Source organism: Lynx rufus, unplaced genomic scaffold (genome assembly GCF_022079265.1).
Source record: "Lynx rufus isolate CCGP_SWC_20201006 ecotype Redwood Valley unplaced genomic scaffold, mLynRuf1.p SCAF_3, whole genome shotgun sequence".
NCBI lineage: Eukaryota > Metazoa > Chordata > Mammalia > Carnivora > Felidae > Lynx > Lynx rufus.
Window position 1 is genome coordinate 26,909,172 of NW_025814845.1, and position 23,089 is coordinate 26,932,260.

Below are 23,089 nucleotides of genomic sequence, written 5' to 3' on the forward strand. Positions count from 1 at the left end.
ATGACATAAATGAATGTAAGACGTGTATGTCTGGACTGTGTGCTACTGACAGGGAATAGTTCCTGCAAAGCTAAAGCATTTTCATGTTTGGTGATTTTGAGGAACAAGTATGCTTGTAGCAAAGTGAGGGAGGTGAGGATTGGTGAGATGACAGAAGTAGCAGTTGCCACATTGAAACCAATTATTCCAGGGCTTCCATTTATAGATTACATTCCATTTAACAGAAATAGAAACCTATTCAGGGGTTGGTAGGAGAGACTATTTTATATTTAAGAAGATTAATTTGGCTTTTCTTATATTTAAAAAGATTAGTCTGTGATTTGTTCCACATAGTACAAGTAAGAAAAGTTGAATCTTTTGTAATCTTTCAGGTGAGATAGGTCAGTGGCCTGAACAATCTAATGCAGAGTGGAGAAGTGTGGACTTTTGAGCTAGACTGCCTGCATTCAAATGCCAACTTTGCTTATCATTACCTGAATAATCTGCTTAATCTGTCTGTACCTGAGTCCTGGGAAGGGCAGACGAGGGTAGAATGGAAAGGATAAAGAGATTTAGATATAGTGTATTTGAGATGACAGCTGGACACTCAGTGGAAATGTAAATTACAGTCAGAAGCTCAGTGGGTAGGTCCAGGCTGGAACTAAATGTATGGGATAGACACGAATATGTACTATATTTGCGGCTATGAGATTAGATGGGTTCCTCTAGGAATTCATTTATATAGAGATGAGTATCCATTAGGGGATCCAAGACTGACTATTGAAGAAGAAAACCACATGACAGAAATATCATGGGGACCAATGCTAGAATATATTTCACAAAGGTGGGATGACCAACTGTGTCAAATGCTACAGATGGTGAAAGGTCAGGTACGATGACTGAAATGACTGAAAAGTGACCATTTGAATTAGCGGTGAGGTTGTTTTGACCTTACCGGGAGCAGTTATGGTAAATGGCAGGGAACAGAAGCCTGAATGAAGAGGGTTCAGAGAGAAAATGGGAGGGGATGAAAAAGGTGGTAAGTGAGACAGTTTGCTGGAAGGGAAGATGAGATCCCCTCTAATGATATACACATGTCACTTTGATTTGATGAAGGTTAATTTTGATCCAGTCTCAGGCAGGATTATGGTTTGGCTTATCTGTGTTGATTGACATGACTTTATGTCTCTACCTAGTCTAGTGAATACTCCCGTTATTGAACTCAAGATCTGAGTTGTTCGTTGAAAGGATTCACAGTATTCTTTCAAGTATGTGAAGGGTTGGCATCTTTTCTGCAGGAAGAGTGTTCTTGATGTCATAGAATTTGAATCTTTACAAGCAGGCCCAAGCTATAATTTTGCTGGGCAAAATTTCAATGGTTTATGCTGTATTACTTCAGCATTTAAGTTACCTTGCTAGCTGACTTCTAAGCAGTTACATCTCCACATAGTCTCTCATCCTCCATTAATCATTATGATAGCTATAATATTACATTGTATTGATTACACTGATGTCATGTTACCAAGATATTCTGAGATGTGGGGGAACAAGAGTGTAAGAACCAATACTTGTAAGTATTCTGTTTATCTGACATCTTTATTTAACATAAAAGTGTGCTAGGGCTTTCACTAACAAAATATGACAGACTGGGTAGCTTAAACAATAGGACTTTTTCTTACAGTGCTAGAGGCTAGAAGTCTAAGACCAAGATGTTAAAGAGTTTGGTTTTGTCTGAGGCCTCTCTCCTTGGCTTGTGGAAAGCCGGCCTCTTGTCGTGTCTTCACCCAGTCTTTCTTCTGTGCACATACATCCCCTGGTGTTTCTTCATGTGTCCAAATTTCCTTTTTTAAGGACACCAGTCAGATTTGATCAGGGCCCATACTAATAATCAACTCTTTAAAGGCCTCATCTCTAAATATTCCATATTCTGGGGTACTAGGGATTAGGGATTCAATATATGGAGTTTGGAGGAACACGATTCAGCCCACGACCTATGGTAATCTGTTGTATTAGTGCATATTTTAAAAGAGAAGGGAAAAAAACATTGATAGAGGCAATTTGAAACCAGTAGGAAGCCTCAGAACTTGAACCAAATGACAGCTAGAAAAACTAATACGTTAATAAGTAATATTTATTAAACCTCTATGCAATAGATGTGTGTGTGTATGTCTATACACACATACACATATAAATAAATAAATAAATATATATATATATATATATATATATTTATAAAATTAGTCATCACAAAATGCCTACCAGATAGGTATTATTCCCAGTTCTCAGATAAGGACATTTAGATTCTGAACACGAATCCTATAATTCATAAAAGGTCTTAAATCTATAGAGTTATCTGAATTATTAAGTTTACATTCAACATATGATACCATAGCAGAGAGGATAGGAACACACAATACTAGCTTAGAACATTTGCAATAAAAATAACTGAGATATAAAACAGATAAACTTTCGTTACCTGTAATATTCATTTCTGTGCTTTGCATTTCCAAATGATTAGAGATAAACGTACACATGACAGAAAACTGTTCACGTTATAAACTTAATTCTTCTTGTTTTAATGTTTGTGAGAGGGGAGGGGAGGGGCAGAGTGAGGTGGAGACATAGAATCTGAAGCAGGCTCCAGGCTCTGAGCTGTCAACACAGAACCCGACACGGTGCTTGAACTCATGAAACACAAGATCATGACCTGAGCTGAAGTCAGATGCTTAACTGACTTAGCCACCCAGGTGCCCCTAATTCTATCTTTTGACGAGTGAATGATAATTATCAAAGTTTTGGTGCAGATAGTTTTAAGATAGTAAAGTTTTTTTTTTTTTTTGTTTGTTTTTTTTTTACTGTAATCTCTATACACAATGTGGGGCTCACACTTCACAACCCCGAGATCAAGAGTAGTATGCTCTACCAGGGTGTCTCATAAGATGGTAAAAGTTTAATCATCTTTTCTCCAGAGGAATTATCAAAAGTTTGAGCAAACATGAAAATATCTGAACAGTACAATCTCTTCAAATAAATTTGATGCATTTTCAAAAATATTTCCTTTTGCAATATACAGTTATGTGTATTTTAGAATTATAAATTGTCCTCTAAACAACACAAACTGGCAGCTATTAATGTACACAAGTCATATTTTGCTTCAATTACTTGTGCTTAGTTCTGAATTCTCAATGCCATTTGGATAAATCATCAGGTAGTGATTTGTTTAGAGGTCAAATATTTAAAATCCATGCCTCATAATTAATCTTAGGGCTATAGAAATGAAAGAGGACCATCAATATGTTTGTGTCACATCTGTGTATATTAATCATTTAAAATAACAGAATATTCATAATGATGTTTAGAAAAAAGGAAAGCTTGTTTGAAGTATATATAATAAATTCAAATGATTAAAAAAGAGAAAAGGTAAGATAATCAGATTTATTTCTAAATAACCTTTAACTTCAGAAAATAATCACATTCAAGTGAACTTGTAAAACAACTGAATTTTTATTCAAAATATGAGATGTCATCGTTAGCCCTTATCTTACTCTTGAAAAATGGAGACAAACATACAGGAAAGGAAGGGAAACAGAACTATTTGATTCTAAGCTCAAGTTTCAAAAATCTTCAGAGAAGGCAGGTAAAAAACTCCAGATACTTTCCCATGGTCAATTATAGTCCATATGCCTCATCCCATAAATATTATAATTTATTAGGGATAATAGTTTTAGGTTTTTTTCCTAAGTACCATCATTTCTTGCTTTACATGAAGGCTCCCCAGCGCTGCCACCTATTTCATAAACTGACCTGCAGTTTCTTTAAAAAAAAAAAAAAATTCTAATCAGTACAGATTTAAAGAATAAATATCACACCTCCATGGTAAACTATTTTATCACCACCAAATAGAAGTGATCAGTATTTTACAAGGAAGAAATTCAGAGTATTTAAGAGTACATTCCTATACAATGACCGGACTCACAAAAGCATGGGCTTTCGTATAACAGATTCTGAAGAAGACCCTGAAAAGGGGGGGTAAAATAAGACCTAGCTATATAAGATAATTTTAATCAAAACTCATCAGACCTAATAAAATTCTTAGGAAATGGATGAAAAGCGCTGTCCCTAAAGTGAACTATACTTAGACAGTATCGTCTGTAGGAGGAAAACCACCAACTCAGTAGCTGACCCTAATGTGGAGGCAAAAAACAGAGGGCTTTATCATTTATTAGGCACAGGAGGAGACTACTTTTTTTTTTTTTTTTAAAGAGACCTGATTAAATGTGAACTGGTAGCTGCCAAAAGTGGGGTAAACTATCCCCCACTCTAAAATGGCCATATGTTGTATACTTCCAGTTAATTACGACGTTGTGGAGAAAGAGATCACAACCTTACTTAAAATAACAAGAAATGAAATACAAGGTAAAGCAATGACAAAAAAATTAAAACACAGTAACAAAACCCTGTGATAATGAATTTGTACAAAATCCATAGTAAGGAATTTTAAAAAAATGTACACAGCAACAGTCAGTGCAAATGGCAACCATGCCAGGTCTTCAATGCAGTGTTAAGTTTCTTCTCAGCAGCCACCTGCGAAGAACTGGAGAGTAGTGAATGCACACCGTGGATGGTTCCCTAACACCATAAGTAAGTGTGGCCAGTGCCATGATTCGTGTTTGTTGGCTGAACATTACCTTGGGAAGCAGTCACTAGACTTTTTTTCTTAACAGGCAGTTCCTCATTAATAAGTTCTGGTCCATAGTGAACTAGAATGAATCTTAATGGACCTCCTTGGTTTTTTGTTAACTCTTGCTTCATTTGAAAACTCCAATGTTTGACAGGCAGCCACTAAAATAAATCCTTCCTCTTTACAACTTCCCTTTCTTTTCCATATGGTGGACCCTATGTAAACCTAAAAACATATGGTAACTTAATATACAAGGTTTCTCAAAGTGCAAAATGTGATACATATAATTTCATAGGCTTCAGTTAAAACATTTTATACAATATAGTACAGTTTGAGATTTCTGCTCATAAATTACACCATTCAACAGACAACTACTGTAAAAGCCTGGCTGACTCACAGTAACCCAATGCCTTCTTACACAAGGTTAATACACTTAAACGGTACAAATTTTGTTCAGGCCAAAAAAACCATAATCTTACACTTATCACATATGTACATATACATTTTAAAATGCTATTTAAATGCTTATGTATAGCTAGACAAATCTCACAAACCATGAATTACTGTTTGGTTTCTGGTTTGCACGCAAACACTGTATACAATATTACAAAAAATTAATCTGCAAAACTACTTTATCTCTTTCTGCAAGACCTGCTCATCCTGTAAGTCTTTTGGAAGGGCTCTTGTCCGTTGCAGAACCAGGCTAAGTTCTTCAATAACCTTTGATGGTAACTTACTATCAGAGTCTAAAACAGCTTTGCCATTGCTGTCCTCGGGTTTCCTCCATGTCTTGAGGGCTTTCTGACTTTTCTGTTGCCCGTGAAGGACCTCAGCCTCTGTGTCCTCCAGACAGTTGAAACTCCGATGTTTTCTGGTTCTAGTTCGAAGTTTCTCGTCCTTGTGCTCCAGGCACTGGGCCACCATGGAGGCTCTCTCCCTTAAGCTCCCATCCCCAAGCTCTTGGTCACGCTTTTCACTGAGCCTCAGCCGTTCCAGCTCTGCTCTCGCACTCTGAAAATAAAATACAACATCTCAGGAGAAAGCAGGATTCGGTACAATTTACATTGAAAACACATTCCACAGAAATGTGCATGCTTCTTATTTTGAGCTTATTTCTGTGACTTAGGTTCTAACTTTGACACAAGTGGCATGTCAGAATTCACTGACCAAGAGATCAATACAGTTATCTTACAGGTATAAAATCAAATGAAAGGTAGACCATGGAAATTCATTTTAACATACACTTAAATTACAGCTTCAAAGAGGTCTCTCAGGTTATTCAGATTGACTCTCATCGCCTTTTTAAAAAAATTTATTTAAATCCAAGTTAGTTTAATAGTGTAACAATGGTTTCAGAAATAGCAGTTAGTGATTCATCACTTACATAAAACACCCGGTGCTCATCCCAACAAGTGCCCTCCTTAATGCCAACTGCCTATTTAACCCATCCCCCGACCCAACACCCCTCCAGCAACTCTGTTTGGCCTCTGTATTTAAGTCTCTTATGGTTTGCCTCCCTAGTTTCACCTTATTTTTCCTTCCCTCCCCCTATGTTCATCTGTCTTGTTTCTTAAATTCCACATATGAGTGAAATCATATAATATTTATCTTTCTCTGACATTTTGCTTAGTATAATACATTCTAGTTCCATCCACATTGTTGTAAATGGCAAGATTTCATTCTTTTTGTTGGCCAATATTCCATTGTATATATGTATGTATGGGTATATACCACCTCTTCTTTATTCATCAGTCAATGGACATTTGGGCTCTTTCCGTAATTTGGCTATTGTCAATAGTGCTGCTATAAACATTGGGGTGCATGTGCCCCTCTGAGTCAGCATTTTTGTATCCTTTGGATAAATACCTAGTAAAGCAATTACTGGGTTGCAGGGTAGTTGTATTTTTAATTTTTTGAGAAACCTCCATACCGTTCTCCAGAGTGGCTGTACCAGTTTACATTCCCACCAGCAGTGCAAAAGAGAATTCTTTCTCCGCATCCTTGCCAACATTTGTTGTTTCCTGATTTGTTAATGTTAGCCATTCTGACAGGTGTGAGGTGGTATCTCATTATGGTTTTGATTTGTATTTCCTGATGATGAGTGATGCTGAGCAACTGTTCCTGTGTCTGTTAGCCATCTGGATGTCTTCTTTGGAAAAGTGTCCATATCTTTTGCCCATTTCTTCACTAGACTGTTTTTTGGGTGCTGAGTTTAAGTTCTTTATAAATTTTGGATAGGAACCCTTTTTCTGATATGTCATTTGCAAGTATCTTCTCCCATTCTGTCAGTTGCCTTTTAGTTTTGTTGTTTCCTTCGTTGTGCAGAACCCTTTTATTTTCATGAGGTCCCAATAGTTCATTTTTGGTTTTGTTTCCCTGGCCTCTGGAGACAAGTCTAGTAAGAATTGCTGTGGCCGAGGTATTGACTTTCGTTTCAAACTTGCCTCTTACAATTCATTTCTGCTTAAATGTGTCATATGTTGGTATATGTGTAATTCCTACAGTGTCATGTACGTGGCTATAGGATTTGGGGATACACCCTATACTTGTACTACAGCCCCCTCTTTGAGACTCACAGTACATATTAGTATATTAAAGATGTTGAGAAGGTCTATCGCAAAGAAATATGTTTGACTTCTTTTTCTGCTCTTTTCCTCCTCCTCTAATACCAGACCAGTGAAATCCTTCCTCCCACACAATGTCTTTTAGAATCCTGCAGATCCAGTATTTCTGAAAATACTGAAATAACTGAAAATACTGAAATTAATGTGTATTAATATATAACTTAAATATATTCCTATTAAATATAAATATTATTAAATATAAATTGATAATATTAAATAAACATATATTTATGTACTAAAACTCACTTTTGGATCCGAGAATTAGAGCACACATAAAGGCGTGCTTTCTTAACTAGTGTTCAGGATGTCTTGTGACTGGGCAATTTCTGGCATACAGAACTCTCATCAGATCATCAAAGAGTTGGGGGATATAGCTCAGGGGTAGAGCATCTGACTTTAGATTATCAGAGCACAACAACTGAATAAAGTGTAAGACAGAGGAACAAACAACAGACAATCAAGCATATGGCAGTGTGGAGCCACTGAACAAGGAAGGATACCCAACAAACTGGATCAGAGTGTAGGTGGAGTAGAAAAAAAAGTTATTTTTCTTTTCACAAGAAGAATTGAAGAAATGTCTTTGAAAGTTCCCTGGTAAAAGGTGCAAAACCTAGAAAGCAAATATCTGAAGGAGAATTTGAGTTATGAATGTTGAAACAAGATGAAATTTTAATCTGGTATTATGTGTGACACTGAGTAGCATAAATGGAAGAGACACTCAATATAATTATGTTTAAAAGTTTTCTCCGCAGTGCTTACTCGTGTGATTATCCGAATGCCCTGCTACCAAGTTGACTCAATGCAAGCAGGGGGTTTTGATTTGTTCACTGAATGTGAACCCAGTATAGTCCTATACTTAGGATATGATTGCTAACTTTTCGAATATTGAATAAAGGTTTAAAATTTTTCAAATATATAACACAGTTTTTATTTTCTTAAATTCCATTCAATCCAGACATGAAATTAAAACATACAAAGTCAGGCTGAATATAAATATTTTCACAAATATATTTTATAACTTGGAATTTTGTGAAAAAAAATTATGCTTATATATCTCAGGGATATACATTTCATCTGCTCTAAAAACTGATGAAATATTTAGTACCTAGCTTAATTCCAAAGTTTCATTAGACTACGTTAAAATATGGAGACAGCTGTGATGTTTGCACCATGTGAATGTAATTAATGCCACTGAACTACACTTAAATAGGATTAAAATGAACAGTTTTGTGTTACGTACATTTTACCAAAACAAAACACCCCTCCCCCAAGATGAAAGATGAATGCGAATGATGGCTAACCAGCATAGGGATACGACTGGGAGTTTATAAATAAATACTAACCACGGTAAGACTTACTTGGCATCTATTACCCAGGGAAAATTAAGGAGCAATATAGACTTTTTTCTTATTGAAGTATAGTTGACACACAATGTTACATTAGTTTCAGGTGTACAACATAGTAATCTGACAAGTCTATGTTATGCTGTGCTCACCCCAAGTGTAGCTACTATCTGTCATCCTACAACACTATTACACTATCACTGACTATATTCCCTGTGCTGTGCTTTTTACTCCCATGATCTATTAATTCCATAACTGGAAGCCTGTATCTCCCTCTCCCCTTTATCCATTTTGCTCATTCCCAACCCTCCTCCTTTCTGGAAACCATCAGTTTGTTCTCTGTATTTATGGATAGGTTTCCGTGTTTTGTTTTTTAGACTCCACATAGAAGTGAAATCACATGGCATTTGTCTTTCTCTGACTTGTTTCATTTAGCACCATATCTTCTATGTCCATCCATGTTGTTGCAAATGGAAGATTTCATTTTTTTATGGCTGAATAATATTCCACTGTATACATACATAACACTTCATCCATTTATCTATGGACACTTGGGCTGCTTCCATAATTTGGCTATTATAAACAACGCTTCAATAAACACGGGGGCATTTATCTTTTTGAATTAATGTTTTCATTTTCTTTAGTAATTCTAATGTGTATTTATCCAGATAGTATGTCTAATTTTCTGAGGAACTTCCATACTGTTTTCCATGGTGGCTGCACCAATTTACATTCCCACCAACAGGGGAGTGTGCACCAGGGTTCTTTTGTCTCCACAGTCTCACCAACACTTGTTATTTGGGTACTAGCCATTCTGACTGGTGTAAGGGGTTATTTTATTGTGGCTCTGATTGGCCTTTCTCTGATAATTAGTGATGCTGAGCATCTTTTCATGTGTCTGTTAGCAATCTGCAAGTCTTCCCTGGAAAAATATCTATATAGAAGTGTTTAATGGGTAAGATTCTAGATCACCATTTCCTGCTTGAACTGCTCATCATTCTTCATTGCTCATTATTTGTTTTACAAATATTCTTAAAAAAATTTTTTTGAAACAATTATCCCATATTGTCTTCCAAGTTCCTTATTCTTTTGATTCAAATGTTAACTATGTAGTGGGCATTATTCTAATAAATTCTCAACTATGATATCATTGAATCCTCACAATAGCCATATGAGGTAGAGCCTTTTATTATCCCTACATGCTTGCAGATAAAGAGGCTGAGTACAATGAACTCTGGAGGTAGCCAAATCACAGGTAGGATCTAGTATGTGCATTTTTTTTTTAATGTTTATTTCTGAGAGAGAGAGAATCCAAAGCAGGCTCCAGGCTCTGAGCTGTGAACACAGAGCCATGAGATCATGACCTGAGCCGAAGTAGGATGCTCAACTGACTGAGTCACCCAGGGGCCCCTCTGGTATGTGCATTCTTAAGTACCATGTTTGGCACTCGTGTGTGATCTCCTTTGGCCCATTTCTTTCTCTGGCTTATTCAGCTAGCTCACTACTAATTCACTCTATTAATTTTGGAAGTGGATTTTTCCAGGATGACTGCCTGCCTGAGTGAGGTATTCTCCTACAACTTTCAGTAGAACCTCATGAAACCAAGACATGGAATGGGGCATTACCAACCAAATGGCCAAAGCACCAAATTTGCCAATCTGCCAACACCTTGTTTGAAAAACAATTCTTGAATACATCCATGGATGTGACTATGAATATATCCTATTTAGCAGTATTTTAAGCCATTTTCCATTTTTAAAACAAAGGACCAAAAGTGATTATTTTATAAATGTATTTTCTTAAATATTTACATAAATCTAATTCTGTAACAAACATTTTAATGGTTCATATGCAATTTTCAATTTCTATTAATAGTGTTTTAATGCTTTTTAAACTTCCAATGTTTTCCCAACACTAGAGCATTTAAAATCTTTCTCTGCCAAATTTGTTGAATCACCCCGTGTGCAAAATTTATAAAAAGGTTAATTTAGCTTAATTGTTCATAAATTTTCTAGCAGTTAATATTTCATGGAATTATTTTAAGAGCTTATCACAAGGTCTTTATAGTTTGGAGTTTATCAGTTTTCTGATCTCAAGTATGATAAAAAAGAAAAAAAAATTGTCTCTGAAATTCTGGATTTGAGAATAGTTAACAAATTATTATACTATATATTTAGTCATCATCCTAATCCTATACTGGATACTGGTTAATGTCTTTTGATTTGCTTTGCTCCATAACTCATCCCAAGGCAATGTCAGAAGAAGCTGGGGTAACAGGTTTGTCTTGTTTAAACTGTTTCCTAATGTGAGTTCCTGGGAAATGGGACTCTTAGAAGTTTGAAATTCTAGATTATTTTGGGAACCCATAATTGTGCAGAACGCTTAAAAAATTTTTTTTTAATGTAAGTGCAGAAGGAAATAAACCGTTATTTCAAAGCTTTTATCTTTTAGTGAAGAGGAATATTACATTGGGATAAATGTTCAAGGAAAGATATACATAGAAAAAAATTTTAAATCTGATCACTAAGTTAAAATAGCTTTAGTCTTTTAAAATTTAAGAGAGAGATTCAAACCACTCAGTCCCAAACCTAGGCTTGAAGAATTTTTTTTTTTTTTTTTTTTTTGCTTGGAGGGGCTCAACTAAAGCACTGAAACATGCATTATTCCCAAAGCATCTAATGAGGTTTAAGTGCAAACAGCTCATGTCCTTTCCTGAAGAGACTAAACTTCAAGTGAAGATTGATGCTACTTATGTTCTCCCCGCCCCTGCCCCTCAAGGTGAGAAGGAGAACAAAGCCGCTGTCCTGAAAGATGCCACATCATTTTTACTGATGCTCAGGGGTCATCTTGCAGTTCCTTAAATTAACTGCGACACCGCATCAGTTCCCAAACCACTGGGATTTGACTGTGTTACTAGAAAGTATAGTTACTATGGATCCAGACATAATTGGCCCTGGGCTCATCCTAAACGTGTTAGAAGTGAACTTGTATGACTAATTTGAGACTGTAATTTTACCATGTGGACCTCTGAATACATATTTAAAGTTGCCTATGTTACAGATAATAAGTGGTATTATGCATATTTAATTGCCCTGCCAATGACATTATTAAAACTCTTTAAGAAAACTTAAGATCTAAAACTTAAAGAGGAGCATAGGGTCATTCATACATAATGTTTTCTTGCAGGATATGATTTGTATACCATGCTTTCCAAAGATTACTGTTGAGTTTTTGAAGCCAAAGAAATAATGTACTTAATCATTTTACGACATAAGAAAACCAAGGTTATAATTAATATAAAACAAATAAAATCTGAACCTACCTCAATATTTTTCCTGGATTGGGTTGCACTTCTCTCATGCTGGATTGGAATTAGAGGCAAACCTCCGATTTTGGGATTTTTGGTTATAGAACGTTTTCGTTCCTTTCCAGCTGGTGGCAATATGTCATTTTCATGCTGTGGAAACACAATTTCTCGCTGTTGGTGTGTTATTTTATTATGTAGTAGATCATGTTACAGTTACTTGGCTCCTTTTCCATATTTCCAAATCAAATGATCTGCTTTCCATGAGAATGCCATTTGTAACTATGATGTTGACTCTGGTAGCAGCATCGCTTGAGGATGTAAAACTCTTAAGTGAACAGAACTTTGAGGTCTCCATTCAAAGTTTCAAATACATGGCTTATGTACTACTTATCAAATCAAAAGGAGGAAAATATTTGATGAAATTGGCAAATCTCTTTGTGGGAGAAAAATAACACACTTGTCTATTTTTCTAGGCCCTGTAATCAAAGTAACTATGCACATATTTTCTCCCTCTACTAAAGACAATTTTAGTGTAAAAACAATTTGACCTTATAGACCTCAAATCAACCTAAGGCATGGCCATCAGAAACATCAGCCTCATTTTATGACCTTTTGAAAAATGTTACTTTTTCATCTGATTGAATTCCAAAGAAATTACCTTGCACACAGACATTTATACTGAAAATCATCGTACAACCGAGTATGGCACATTTGTTCTCAAATTATTGACTACATATTCTGGCCAACTGAGCAATTATAGATATGACTGGAGAAAAATTAACTTTGCATTGGGGAGAAATATCCACAGGTAAAAATATAAGCTCTTGAGTGATAAATCCATCAGATATGCATATAAAAGAAAAATATTTAAAGAATTTTTCTACTCCTCAGGGTAGATTAACTTTCCAGAAGTTGGCAAAAGGAAATTGATTTTCAGACAACAATCTATGAAAGAACTACAGAATACCAATTATAAAATGATAAGCTTTAAGGATGTTCTGTTGAAATGAAAGCCTTTTGGTAAACTGTATAGCTAAAACCTATTCTTTTTTTCTCTCTCTATTAAGATTCAGCACATTCCTGCCTTTTATTTCAATTAGTATTTTAATGTATTTTATAGCAAAGGATTCAACAAGTATTTGCTGTGTACCCATATATAATGGCAAGATTATATTGAGGGACATACACCAGACTTTGTGATTATCAGTGTATATAATCTCACAACATATATACTACATATAAATAAAATCTCATTTAATCTTCAATGATCCTACAGTGCAGATCTTTATTATGAGACTGAGTGTATATGCATCAGAGCTACCCTTGAGTTTTAGTGAAGTGTTTATTTTGGCTCAGCAAATCTATAATGGTAGATTATAAAATATTTCAGAAAGAAAGTTACAAGCTTCATAATGCTATTTTTATGTCAAAGCCCTAAACTTGGTAAAAATAATTTTGATATTATATAATTGGGATGTTCCCAACATGTAAAGCTAAAAGAAAACTGGCTGGAAAGGAATTCACTAACCCTATGGATTATGCTTACACTTTATATAGTACATGTGTTAAATGATAGAGAAATCAAAGAGCAAACACAGTCTTGCTTTTTCTGACGTGATATACACAGTGTTCTGTGTACTGGCTAACTAGTTCTTATCAGATGGATCCAAGAGGTATTTTCCCCAACAGTACAAAACACTGTATCTGAGTAATATATTATGACATTCATAGTTTTCTATAAATGCTCTTAAAGGTCCTACACTTTATGGATCACATGGCTGAGGATCATACTTTCATTATTATAACCAGTGATCACACCCCAAAATCTTCAGTTCTGTGTCCCGCTATTTTTTCCCCATCCTTCCAGCCTTGAGGTATAACTGACAAAACTGTGAGATATTGAAAATGTACAATGTGACAATTTGATATATGTATACATTGTGAAAGAATTCCCCCCAATTAAGTTAATTAATACATCTATCACCTCACTTTTTTTTTTTTTTGGTGAAAACATTCAAGTTCTATTCTTAGCAAATTTCATTTATACAATACAGTATTAACTGTATCAACAGTGACCATTTTTTATATTTGATCTTCAAACCTTATTCATCTTATAGCTGAAAGTGTGTAAACCTTCACCTATTCTCCCTACCCACCCAGCAACCACTTTGTTGTGTCTATGAGTTAAACTTTCATTTTTAAATTCCACACGTAAGTGATACTTGCAGTCTCTGTCTGGCTTATTTCACTCAGCATAATGTCCTCCAAATTCATCCATGTTGTCAAAAATGACAAGACTTCTTTCTTGTTTGAGGGTGAATAATATCTGAATGTGTGTGGGGGAGCATATACATACACACACGGATCCATTCGTCCTTAGACACGTAGGTCATTTATGTACCTTGGCAACTGTGAGTAATGCTGCAATGAACGTGAGGTGAGCCTGCCTCTCTCTCTTTCTGACCCTGACCTCTTACAACTTAATTCAGCTTCATTCACCCCTTTAGACTCCTTAAGACATCCAAATCCATTCTCTTACTTCTCTACTGTCTCTACCATCATTCTACTTTCCACATTACCCTCCACTTCCTTCAGAGTCCGTCTTAGATTTCACAGTCTATAAGGATACTCACCTCCTTATAAATATCTCCACATCCTGTGCTGCTTCCTTTCATCATTCCTGCCTGGCAAGGCCCCCAAACTGGTTAAACCCAATTCTACTTGCTTTATGAGAGAGCCTACCAACCGATGAAGAAAGAGAGAAAGATGCTCCCTCTTATAGATTCATCTCACTTCAGATTTAACCTTAAATTTCAAGTAAGCACTCAGCATTAAGTTGAAGTTCTACTTTGGGCAATTGGCTTCCTCACTCTCTGAAGATTATTTCTCACCTTTCCTCTGTATTGACCATATAGTATGGCACACTGAGTACTTATGACTAAAGAAAAGTTCTTAGTAATCAGAAGAAATAGTTGGAAGAGAAGGGAGCCTCACTTATGTGGCTGTAAGATGCAGGGAGGGTGGTAGATTTCCTAGTAGAAAAATGAAATTCTTTAATGATTACTAGTAATTTTTAAAATCAGTGAACTGATCATCAGTGAGTTAGGGAGGGGATATTGGAAGTGTAGTGGTAGAGGAAATTCATAAACTGGGACTATATGATCTGCTTATTACCTTCCTCATCTTTTATATCTTTCTTCACACAGCCCTTCATGATGTTCATGGAACAAAGATTAAGACCACATCTCAGGACCTTGCACCTGCTGGCCCCTATACTAGAACACTCTCCCCACTCCTGCATATCTGCATTACCTGCTCCCTAATTTCAGACAGGTGTCAGCATACCTGTCACCTGTTTAGAAAGGCATTTTCCTCAGAACATTTCCTAGTTAGTGCCCTTCTTTAACCCAGTCACATCCTCTCCTTTCTGTTGCTTATTTTATTATTGTATCACACTAATATCTATTTGAAATTTTGTCAAATTATGTTCTCTCCCTGTCTTATTTTAGAAATACTACCTAAGCATATATTTTGTAAATAGGATTGGGTTCTATGGTGCAAGTATACATCTAGGTCTAATAAGACTGACAGAGCCTTTCTTGTCATCAAGTGTACATTTTAGTCGGAGAGGCAGACATGAAAAATCTAATTACACGGTACTTTCTAATTAGTGCTACCACTGAAGTAAAGAATGCTAAGGGTTCCTCTAGCCTGAGATCTGACTGGTCTGAAGATCAGGGAGAGTTTCTCTGAGAATGACACATCAGGTGAAATCTAAAGGACTTTTGAGGCAAGAGTGAAAATGGGAATGGATATTATAAAAGTATTCTGCACACCAGTAAGAACTCATTGTAAGAAGCACTTAACTGTTGGTGTGTGTGTTAACATATATGTGTACACACACACACACACACACACACACACACACACATATAAAACAACATTTGCTAGTTTTCTGCCTCCCTGTGGAGGTGAGCCATTAAATCCTTAAATCCAAGAAGGCCTTTTTGTTTACCTTAATCCTAAGCACTGGGAAGAACAGAGGAAAAGTAATTGGGCTGAATCCCTAAGGCCAGGAAAAGGAAGAATAGCTGAGGCAGGGGGGAATAAGCTGTCCATGAGAGCAACCTCTGCTTTCTGGCTATTTATACCTTGATTTTCAACCACAGAGTCTAGTGACTTCAATCATAAAAACAAATCAGAGTAGTTGTACCACAGACACTGTAATACTTTTGACTCTATGGTTCCAATTTTACTAAAACACTTCAAATCTAGTTTACATTTTTTTTTAAGGATTTAATATCTGAATTTCTAAAAAGGCACAAAAAAGAGGAAAAATCTCTAAAAAGTTAAGTCTTTTCCTGCCTATGTGTTTTCAGGTAGTAACCTCAGCGTCAGACTGAGAAGAGCAGTGTTTATTAACCACTGGTAAGGTTAATAAATTAAATGAACACAGAAAATGGTTTTCAAAACAACTAAGGGCCAGATTTGGGGGTGAATTAACTTCCCACTTATAAGAGAAACAGGGAAGTGCGTCCTCAGTAATAAAGAGTGGCAACTTAATCGTTACCAGTGAATTTCAATGCTCTTATGGGAAGCACTGCTGGGAATTCAGCCAGACAAGGTAGTGGGGAGAAAACCAATCCTATTAATGAGACTATTAACCCTTCTCACAAAGACGGAGTCCTCCTCTAGAGAGGAGACTAAATGGGGAATTGAGTATAGGTATTAGCTTCTGGCACTCCTGGGTTTGAACTACTAAACTGTATGGTGCTAAGCAAACATCTATAAGCAACGTCATGCATGGTTTGTTACAAAGAATACAAGAGTTAGCTCTTCTGCAGTATCCAGCACAGAGTAAGTATTAAAGAAATGTGGGCTCCTGTCCTTGTTTCTGGAAAGGCTAGAGTGGGGGGAGTAGGTGGGCCATGGGGAGAACAAGAAGAAAGAGGCACGCTTTTCTAAATGAAGATGAATGTGGAACTCTGGTAAACAGGTCTCTCTTTCTTACACTACCATCTTGAAGCAATACACCTCTCCAAAGGTAAGGAGTTGCTGGAGCGCCAAAAAAGAAGCCTCTAGAAAGAGAATAACTCTCTTTCAAAGGGTAATGGATCAATTTGGATTCTCATATGTTTGAAAAACCATATGAGGGCCGCCCGGGTGGTTTGCTTGGTTATGCATCTGACTGCGGCTCAGGTCACGATCTCATGGCTCCTTAAGTTCAAACACCACATCAGGCTCTGTGCTGACAGCTCAGAGCCTGGAGCCTGCTTCGGATTCTGTGTCTCCCTCTCTGTCTCTGCCCCTCCCCTTCAAAATAAGCATTAAAAAAAATAAAAAAAAACATATGAATGAGAAAATAAAAGTATACATATAAGACTCTTATTAAAAATGCTTTGGAAATCCCACTAACATTTCCTACAAGCAGTCGTTCTACTTGGCTGGAGAGCTGAGACAGATTTCGTACCTGGGCGATAAAGACACTGGCCATCCACTCCGTCTGAGTTTGTAAGTTATCACAACAAATGTGCCTGTAAAACAAGGTTTATAAAATACATAATTCATAAAGCCAGAAGACTGTTCTCCAGTGTGTTTGTTTGGTTATTAAATGATCAGAAGCCTCTGTGGGTTTCTCCTGATTCATGACTTAATACAATCAAAATGGGAGTATTTCAGTATAAGTTGCTTCAGGCTTCTGTTAAATGTGCAATATCAAAATAATAGTATAAATATGCTAGTTTAAACAAAATACAGCTACAGGCTTTGGTAACTGCTGAAGAATGATCGGCAATATTTCTGGAAAGGCAGAAAGGTCACTGTCATTTACTTTTTCATGTACATGATGTTAAACACATCTTTTCCCCCAGAAACTCTGAGTGTAAGACGAAAAATATGTGCACATTTTCTTAAGAGCATACTTTGTAAAAAGGCTTAGACTGTCTCCATCATTAGGATTATAAACATTTAATACCCGCAAGACTCGTGAAAAATGAACCAAATGAAAAACTACTACTGCATGTCCAATAACACTGACTCAGTAACCTTTTATTGAAAACCTGTATAAAACAGAGATCTTGCCCTCAAGGTTCACACATTCTATTAGAGGAGCTAGGCACGTAAACAAATAAATTACAGCAGAGTGAGAAAAAGAGAAAGTATTGTTGACACAAATACAGAAAGAGCACACCTGGGGATGCGATAAAGTTTTCTTAGAAAATTTTCTTTTTATAAGCGTTGTTAAAATGACCTGGATATTTCAATATAATTACATACTCTTTATATTCCTGTATGAAAAACAATTTGGGAAAAAACGTCAACATGAAATTTGTAAAAATTTCATGCTTCCTTCATTAGATTCTCATATAAAGACATTGTCCCTTTCCATTACCATGTCCAAAAAACGGTCCTCTCTATAATTCTGCACCCATGTGTGCAAAATACTATTGATGCCAAGAAGAAATAAGTAATGATTAGAGGGGAGAGTTATCAGACTTTTGGGGCATCTGAGCTGTAATCTGAAAGAATGACGGTTGTGTCTACCACATTAGCAGGAAGGGGATGGGAGTGGGAGGTATGGGAGCAGCATATAGTGTGAAGAAGGCTCAGTAAGGGGGCTATCTACACTGAACATGTAGAGATGAAGGACAAAGGGATGTATGGTGAATCACCGATTACTGCTTTATCAGTAAGTAAAAAAGGGAAAGCCTTGGGAGATGAAGCTCATGGAACGCTGTGCCAACAATCCTGCACGCTATCCTTTAGCTATAGGATTCATTGAAGAGCTTTAATGCAGGAAAGAAACACAACACATTTAGAAAGCCTCTTTGGTGGTTGGGTAGAGAATATTCTAGAAAACAAAAATAAAATTAGAGGTATGAAGAACACTTAGGATGACTAGAATAAAACCATGCAGATGAATGAAGGTGTGGCCTGATAAGGGAGATAATTAAGAGGCAGATCCAGTTTGGCTTAGGGATTGATCAGACACAGCTAGGGCTGAAGAAAGAGACATCCAGTACAGTCTCTAGGGAGACTGGCTAGATCCTATGAGATCAATGGAAAAATGTACATATATGGAAAGAAATGGTTTGAGGCCAAGATTTTTTTTTTATACTCAGTTTTGGCTAGTTCTTTTCCTTCATATGAAACTGAATTCCGCCTGCTTATCCCATAAAAGCTGGGATTCCACACTCATAAAAGAACTAGGAAGAAATCAGATATATTTTCTCTTAAGAGGCACTGGCAGGTAGGACACACAGGATTGAAATGGACCTAAAGCTTGAAGCAAATCTATTTTCTTCTTCTCAGACTAAAAATACTTAAAACAAAAACAAAACAAATAAAACAAAACAAAAAAAAAAAAACAACCTAATTTCACTTAGGTGAAACATTTCCTATCTGTAGATCTACCTGCCAATAACATTGTTTAGTAAAGTCATCAATATCTCAAATCCCAAAACTGCCAGCAGTTAACTTACCAGTGATGTTTTTCGGAATATGCTGTCAATCCCCAACTAAATCACATGGGAAAAAACACAGAAACATACATATTAAAAAAGATCAACTGTACAAAACTAAAAGAAGGATTAGATGTTAAGGAGGTGATATTTAATGGTGGCAATGTGTAATACAGAACAGATACCCACGAGGGATGATTCAGTGGGTATGACTGACGTAGAGGTGAATGATCAATGAGGGGTTCAGCTACAAATTTAAATATACTGAAGGGAGACAGAGGGAAGGAGTCTTATATGATGTTCTGGGAAGGTGGGGAAATCTCTCAGAAGACACTCTTGGCTGAGGAAGGACAGATGTCTAGGAAAATGGCCAAAATAAGAGGATCTATACATTGTCTTATTGATATTGCGAGAAATTAAGAAAATGTCAACTGAAATACAGGTGTATGTTCTGGGTTTAGAATTAAGCATGTAGGCAAAAGTGAGAAAATTTTCAGAAACAGAATCCCAAACTAAGCACATAACAGTTCATTAAAATGTTTCATAAGAAAAGTATTCTTGCAAATGTAATTAGCAATTCAAATTAAACTGTGATAGGAAGTATTGGAATAAAATGCTGGCATGATTCAAATGTTGAAGAGGGGGACGCTGTATAAGTGGGGTCCACTCGCTCTCAGCTACCTATGTGCTGTGGGTTTACTACCAAATTTGGCAAAATGAAAAGGGCAAACTACATAGCGAGGCATCAAGAGGCTGTTTTCCTGAGTGTAGAATTTCCTGGAACATTCCTTATGTCCCCAGGTTGGGAGACTGATCAAGAAACAGAATGTGGAGAAAAACTGATGTGTTTTTCAGTAGACAGGACCTTCTGGGGATTTCCTGCTTTATGTAGCAGAGATGCAATCACCAAGGGGTTTGACTGCAGTGGAAACAAGCTTTTTTATCTGCCCACATAATTTCCCTTGATCTGCAACAGGCCCCCTGCCATGTCTGTGACAGCTCAAAGATTTTGTCTAAAGCTTAACTTATAAAAAGCTTGATTAACGCCTCTGATCTCCAAATCCTTAAATAGACAAATAGTCCTATAGCTTTTACTCTTCAAAAACCTTTCCCTTTCAAACTTTACCTTGTTGGAGGCTTCATTTTCTTTTTCACTCCAAGATAAAACTTCATTGAACTGAGGGAAAACATTTTCTCATATTTACTACTCTGTAAGGAAAACAAAGTAAGTTGTAATTAAATGGATTTTCAAAACACCTTTATATTTTCCTGGAGTATTAATGACTGGATTTAGAACTGTTTAGTTTCTCCAATGTTTTACGGATGTAATACCAAGTTTTTACTGAATGAAGATTGTTCTGATTACAATGTTATAGATTTAAATAGAAAACTTTGGATATACATGTACATTTACAGAAGCTATGCATACACAAAAACAATTTTTGATTCAAAATATCTGGGACCAGATATATATCAGAATTGATTACTTTTCATTTTTTTTTTTTAATTTTAAAACAACAACATGCATTATATGGTATAATTCCATCAGTGTTACCTGGGGCAGTGTCCTGTATTCATATAACTAAGGCAACTACTTTCATGTTAGGTTTTGCCACCAAATGCATTATGACCTTCTGTACTTTTTGGATTTAAGAATGAAGGAAAACATACTGTGAACCCTGATGGGTACATATTGAACTATCTCAAGTATCCATATTAATAGAATTTTTCACAATTCAAGAAAGCAGACTATTAAAATAATTTACATCCACCCAATTATTCTCCATATACATCCTAACATACTTATTATCTGTAACCACCATTTTTCAAAAATCCTGAACACAGACCATCGTAACTTCTATCAAATCACACCCACTTTATTACTCATCCTTGGATAACCTGAAATAGCTTTCATAAAGGTAACAGCCACAGGAATAATTATTAACACATGCTTTCCCCATATCCTAAAAATTCTGAAGGCAATCTCTTATTTTAAACTGTTAGGCATATAGCATTTATAGCTAAGAGCAAGGGGTTTGAGATCATAGAAACCTGGGTGCAAATCTGGCTTGCTACTTAGTTTGTGACCTCACATTACTTTTCTCTACTCTTCTTGTTTGTAAAGAGGGACAATAAAAATAGTATTTCATAGGGTTATTATTGACTAAGGAAAGGGTTACTGTGAAGGATAATTCTACAGATTAAATAAGACAAATGCCTATAAACTGTTTAGTCCAGTAATCATCATTAAAAAAAGTGTGCAATAAATTATAGCTTCTGTTATTATGGACTTAGAACATATTGCTTCAGAAACACAGCTATATAGACAAACTGTAAGAATTCTAAGACAGTACACAAAAGCCCATTTAGCAAATATTGGCTGAAATTTAGTACAAAGTACATTTAGCTGAAATTAGTACTAGGTTCTATACAAGTTAACATATTACTATGAAGTCTTCATGAAAGCAGTCGAATCTGAAAAGTAAAGGATGGAAAATATGTTTATAAAATTACAAACCACCTTCCCTAGAGACAACAGGTCAGGAGAATACAGAAAAAGCATAAAGGAAAAACAAGCAAGAAGATTATCAGGAAGAATGCTTGGGTGGCTAGTGGTCTGGTAGTGATAAGGCCATGATGAATTTACTCCTAGTCACTATGATCAATGTTTGCTATTATCATCATGGTAGATAATTTAAAAAACTATATATTTGTGGATATATATATATATATATATATATATATATATTTTTTTTTTTTTTTTATGGTGCGGTTTCTAAAAATGAAATCACTGGGTCAAAGGCTAAGAACAGGAGTAAGATTCTGGTCAAACTGATAGGGTACATTTACTTCAAATTAAACACACACTCGTATGTACATTCATTAGCAATTTTTACTTTTGATTTGGTCAACAATTTATCTATCTTTACATATTTGTTTGAATTACTTCTCTATATGTGAAAGAAAAAAACTGCCTTATCTTTTTAAATGGAATATTCTACACAAATTGTTTTCAATAATTTTGCTTGATGTTTACAGTTATTATTATAAGTCAAGTATACGGTTTTTTCCTTTTGAACTTTCTTAACTATATCTCAACTTGAAAGCTGACAAATACTAACTTGCATGGCCATGTAATGAGAAGCATTGCTATTTTTAAAGTTAATTCTTTTGTTAGTCTAGAATATATATTTTATATACAGTATAGACAAGAATTTAAATTAAAAAAATTTAACAATTATCCCAGCCCTACTTATTTAAACAAACCAATCTGTAGATATGCATTTATGATGGTGTATTTAAAAAAAATAATATTTAATTTTTTTTTAAGGTTTAGTTATTTGAGAGAGAGAGACAGACAGAGAGAGAGGTGAGAGGGAAGGGACCGAGAGAGGGAGACACAGAATCCGAGGCAGGCTCCAGGCTCTGAGCTGTCAGCACAGAGCCCAACGTGGGGCTAGAACTTACGAACCGCAAGATCATGACCTGAGTTGAAGTTGGACGCTTAACCGACTGAGCCATCCAGGCGCCCCCCAAAACTAATTCTTAATTACCCGACTTTATGATACTACTGCTATCTCTGTTCATTTTTATGCCAAGATCATATTATCTAAGTTATTTTAGTTTTATTGTAGACCATGACAGTTGGATGCAAAATACTACACTATTTTGTTTTTTATCAACAAAATGTTTAC

General features: G+C 35.8%; 1 protein-coding gene across 4 annotated transcripts in view; it reads right to left on the reverse strand.

The window, feature by feature from the left end:
* Nucleotides 1-3,459: 3,459 nt before the first annotated feature.
* The window catches only part of ARAP2 (ArfGAP with RhoGAP domain, ankyrin repeat and PH domain 2), a 212,949-nt gene continuing 193,319 nt past the window's right edge, over nt 3,460-23,089 (reverse strand). For all 4 annotated transcript variants that reach the window (XM_047092177.1, XM_047092176.1, XM_047092179.1 and 1 more), the window contains 5 exons: nt 20,521-20,603; nt 19,416-19,451; nt 17,405-17,468; nt 11,950-12,084; nt 3,460-5,671 (listed from right to left, as the gene is read on the reverse strand). In XM_047092177.1, coding sequence (XP_046948133.1) covers nt 5,288-5,671; nt 11,950-12,084; nt 17,405-17,468; nt 19,416-19,451; nt 20,521-20,603 — 702 coding nt within the window. In that variant the 3' untranslated portion in view covers nt 3,460-5,287. The remainder of the gene's footprint in view (nt 5,672-11,949; nt 12,085-17,404; nt 17,469-19,415; nt 19,452-20,520; nt 20,604-23,089) is intronic.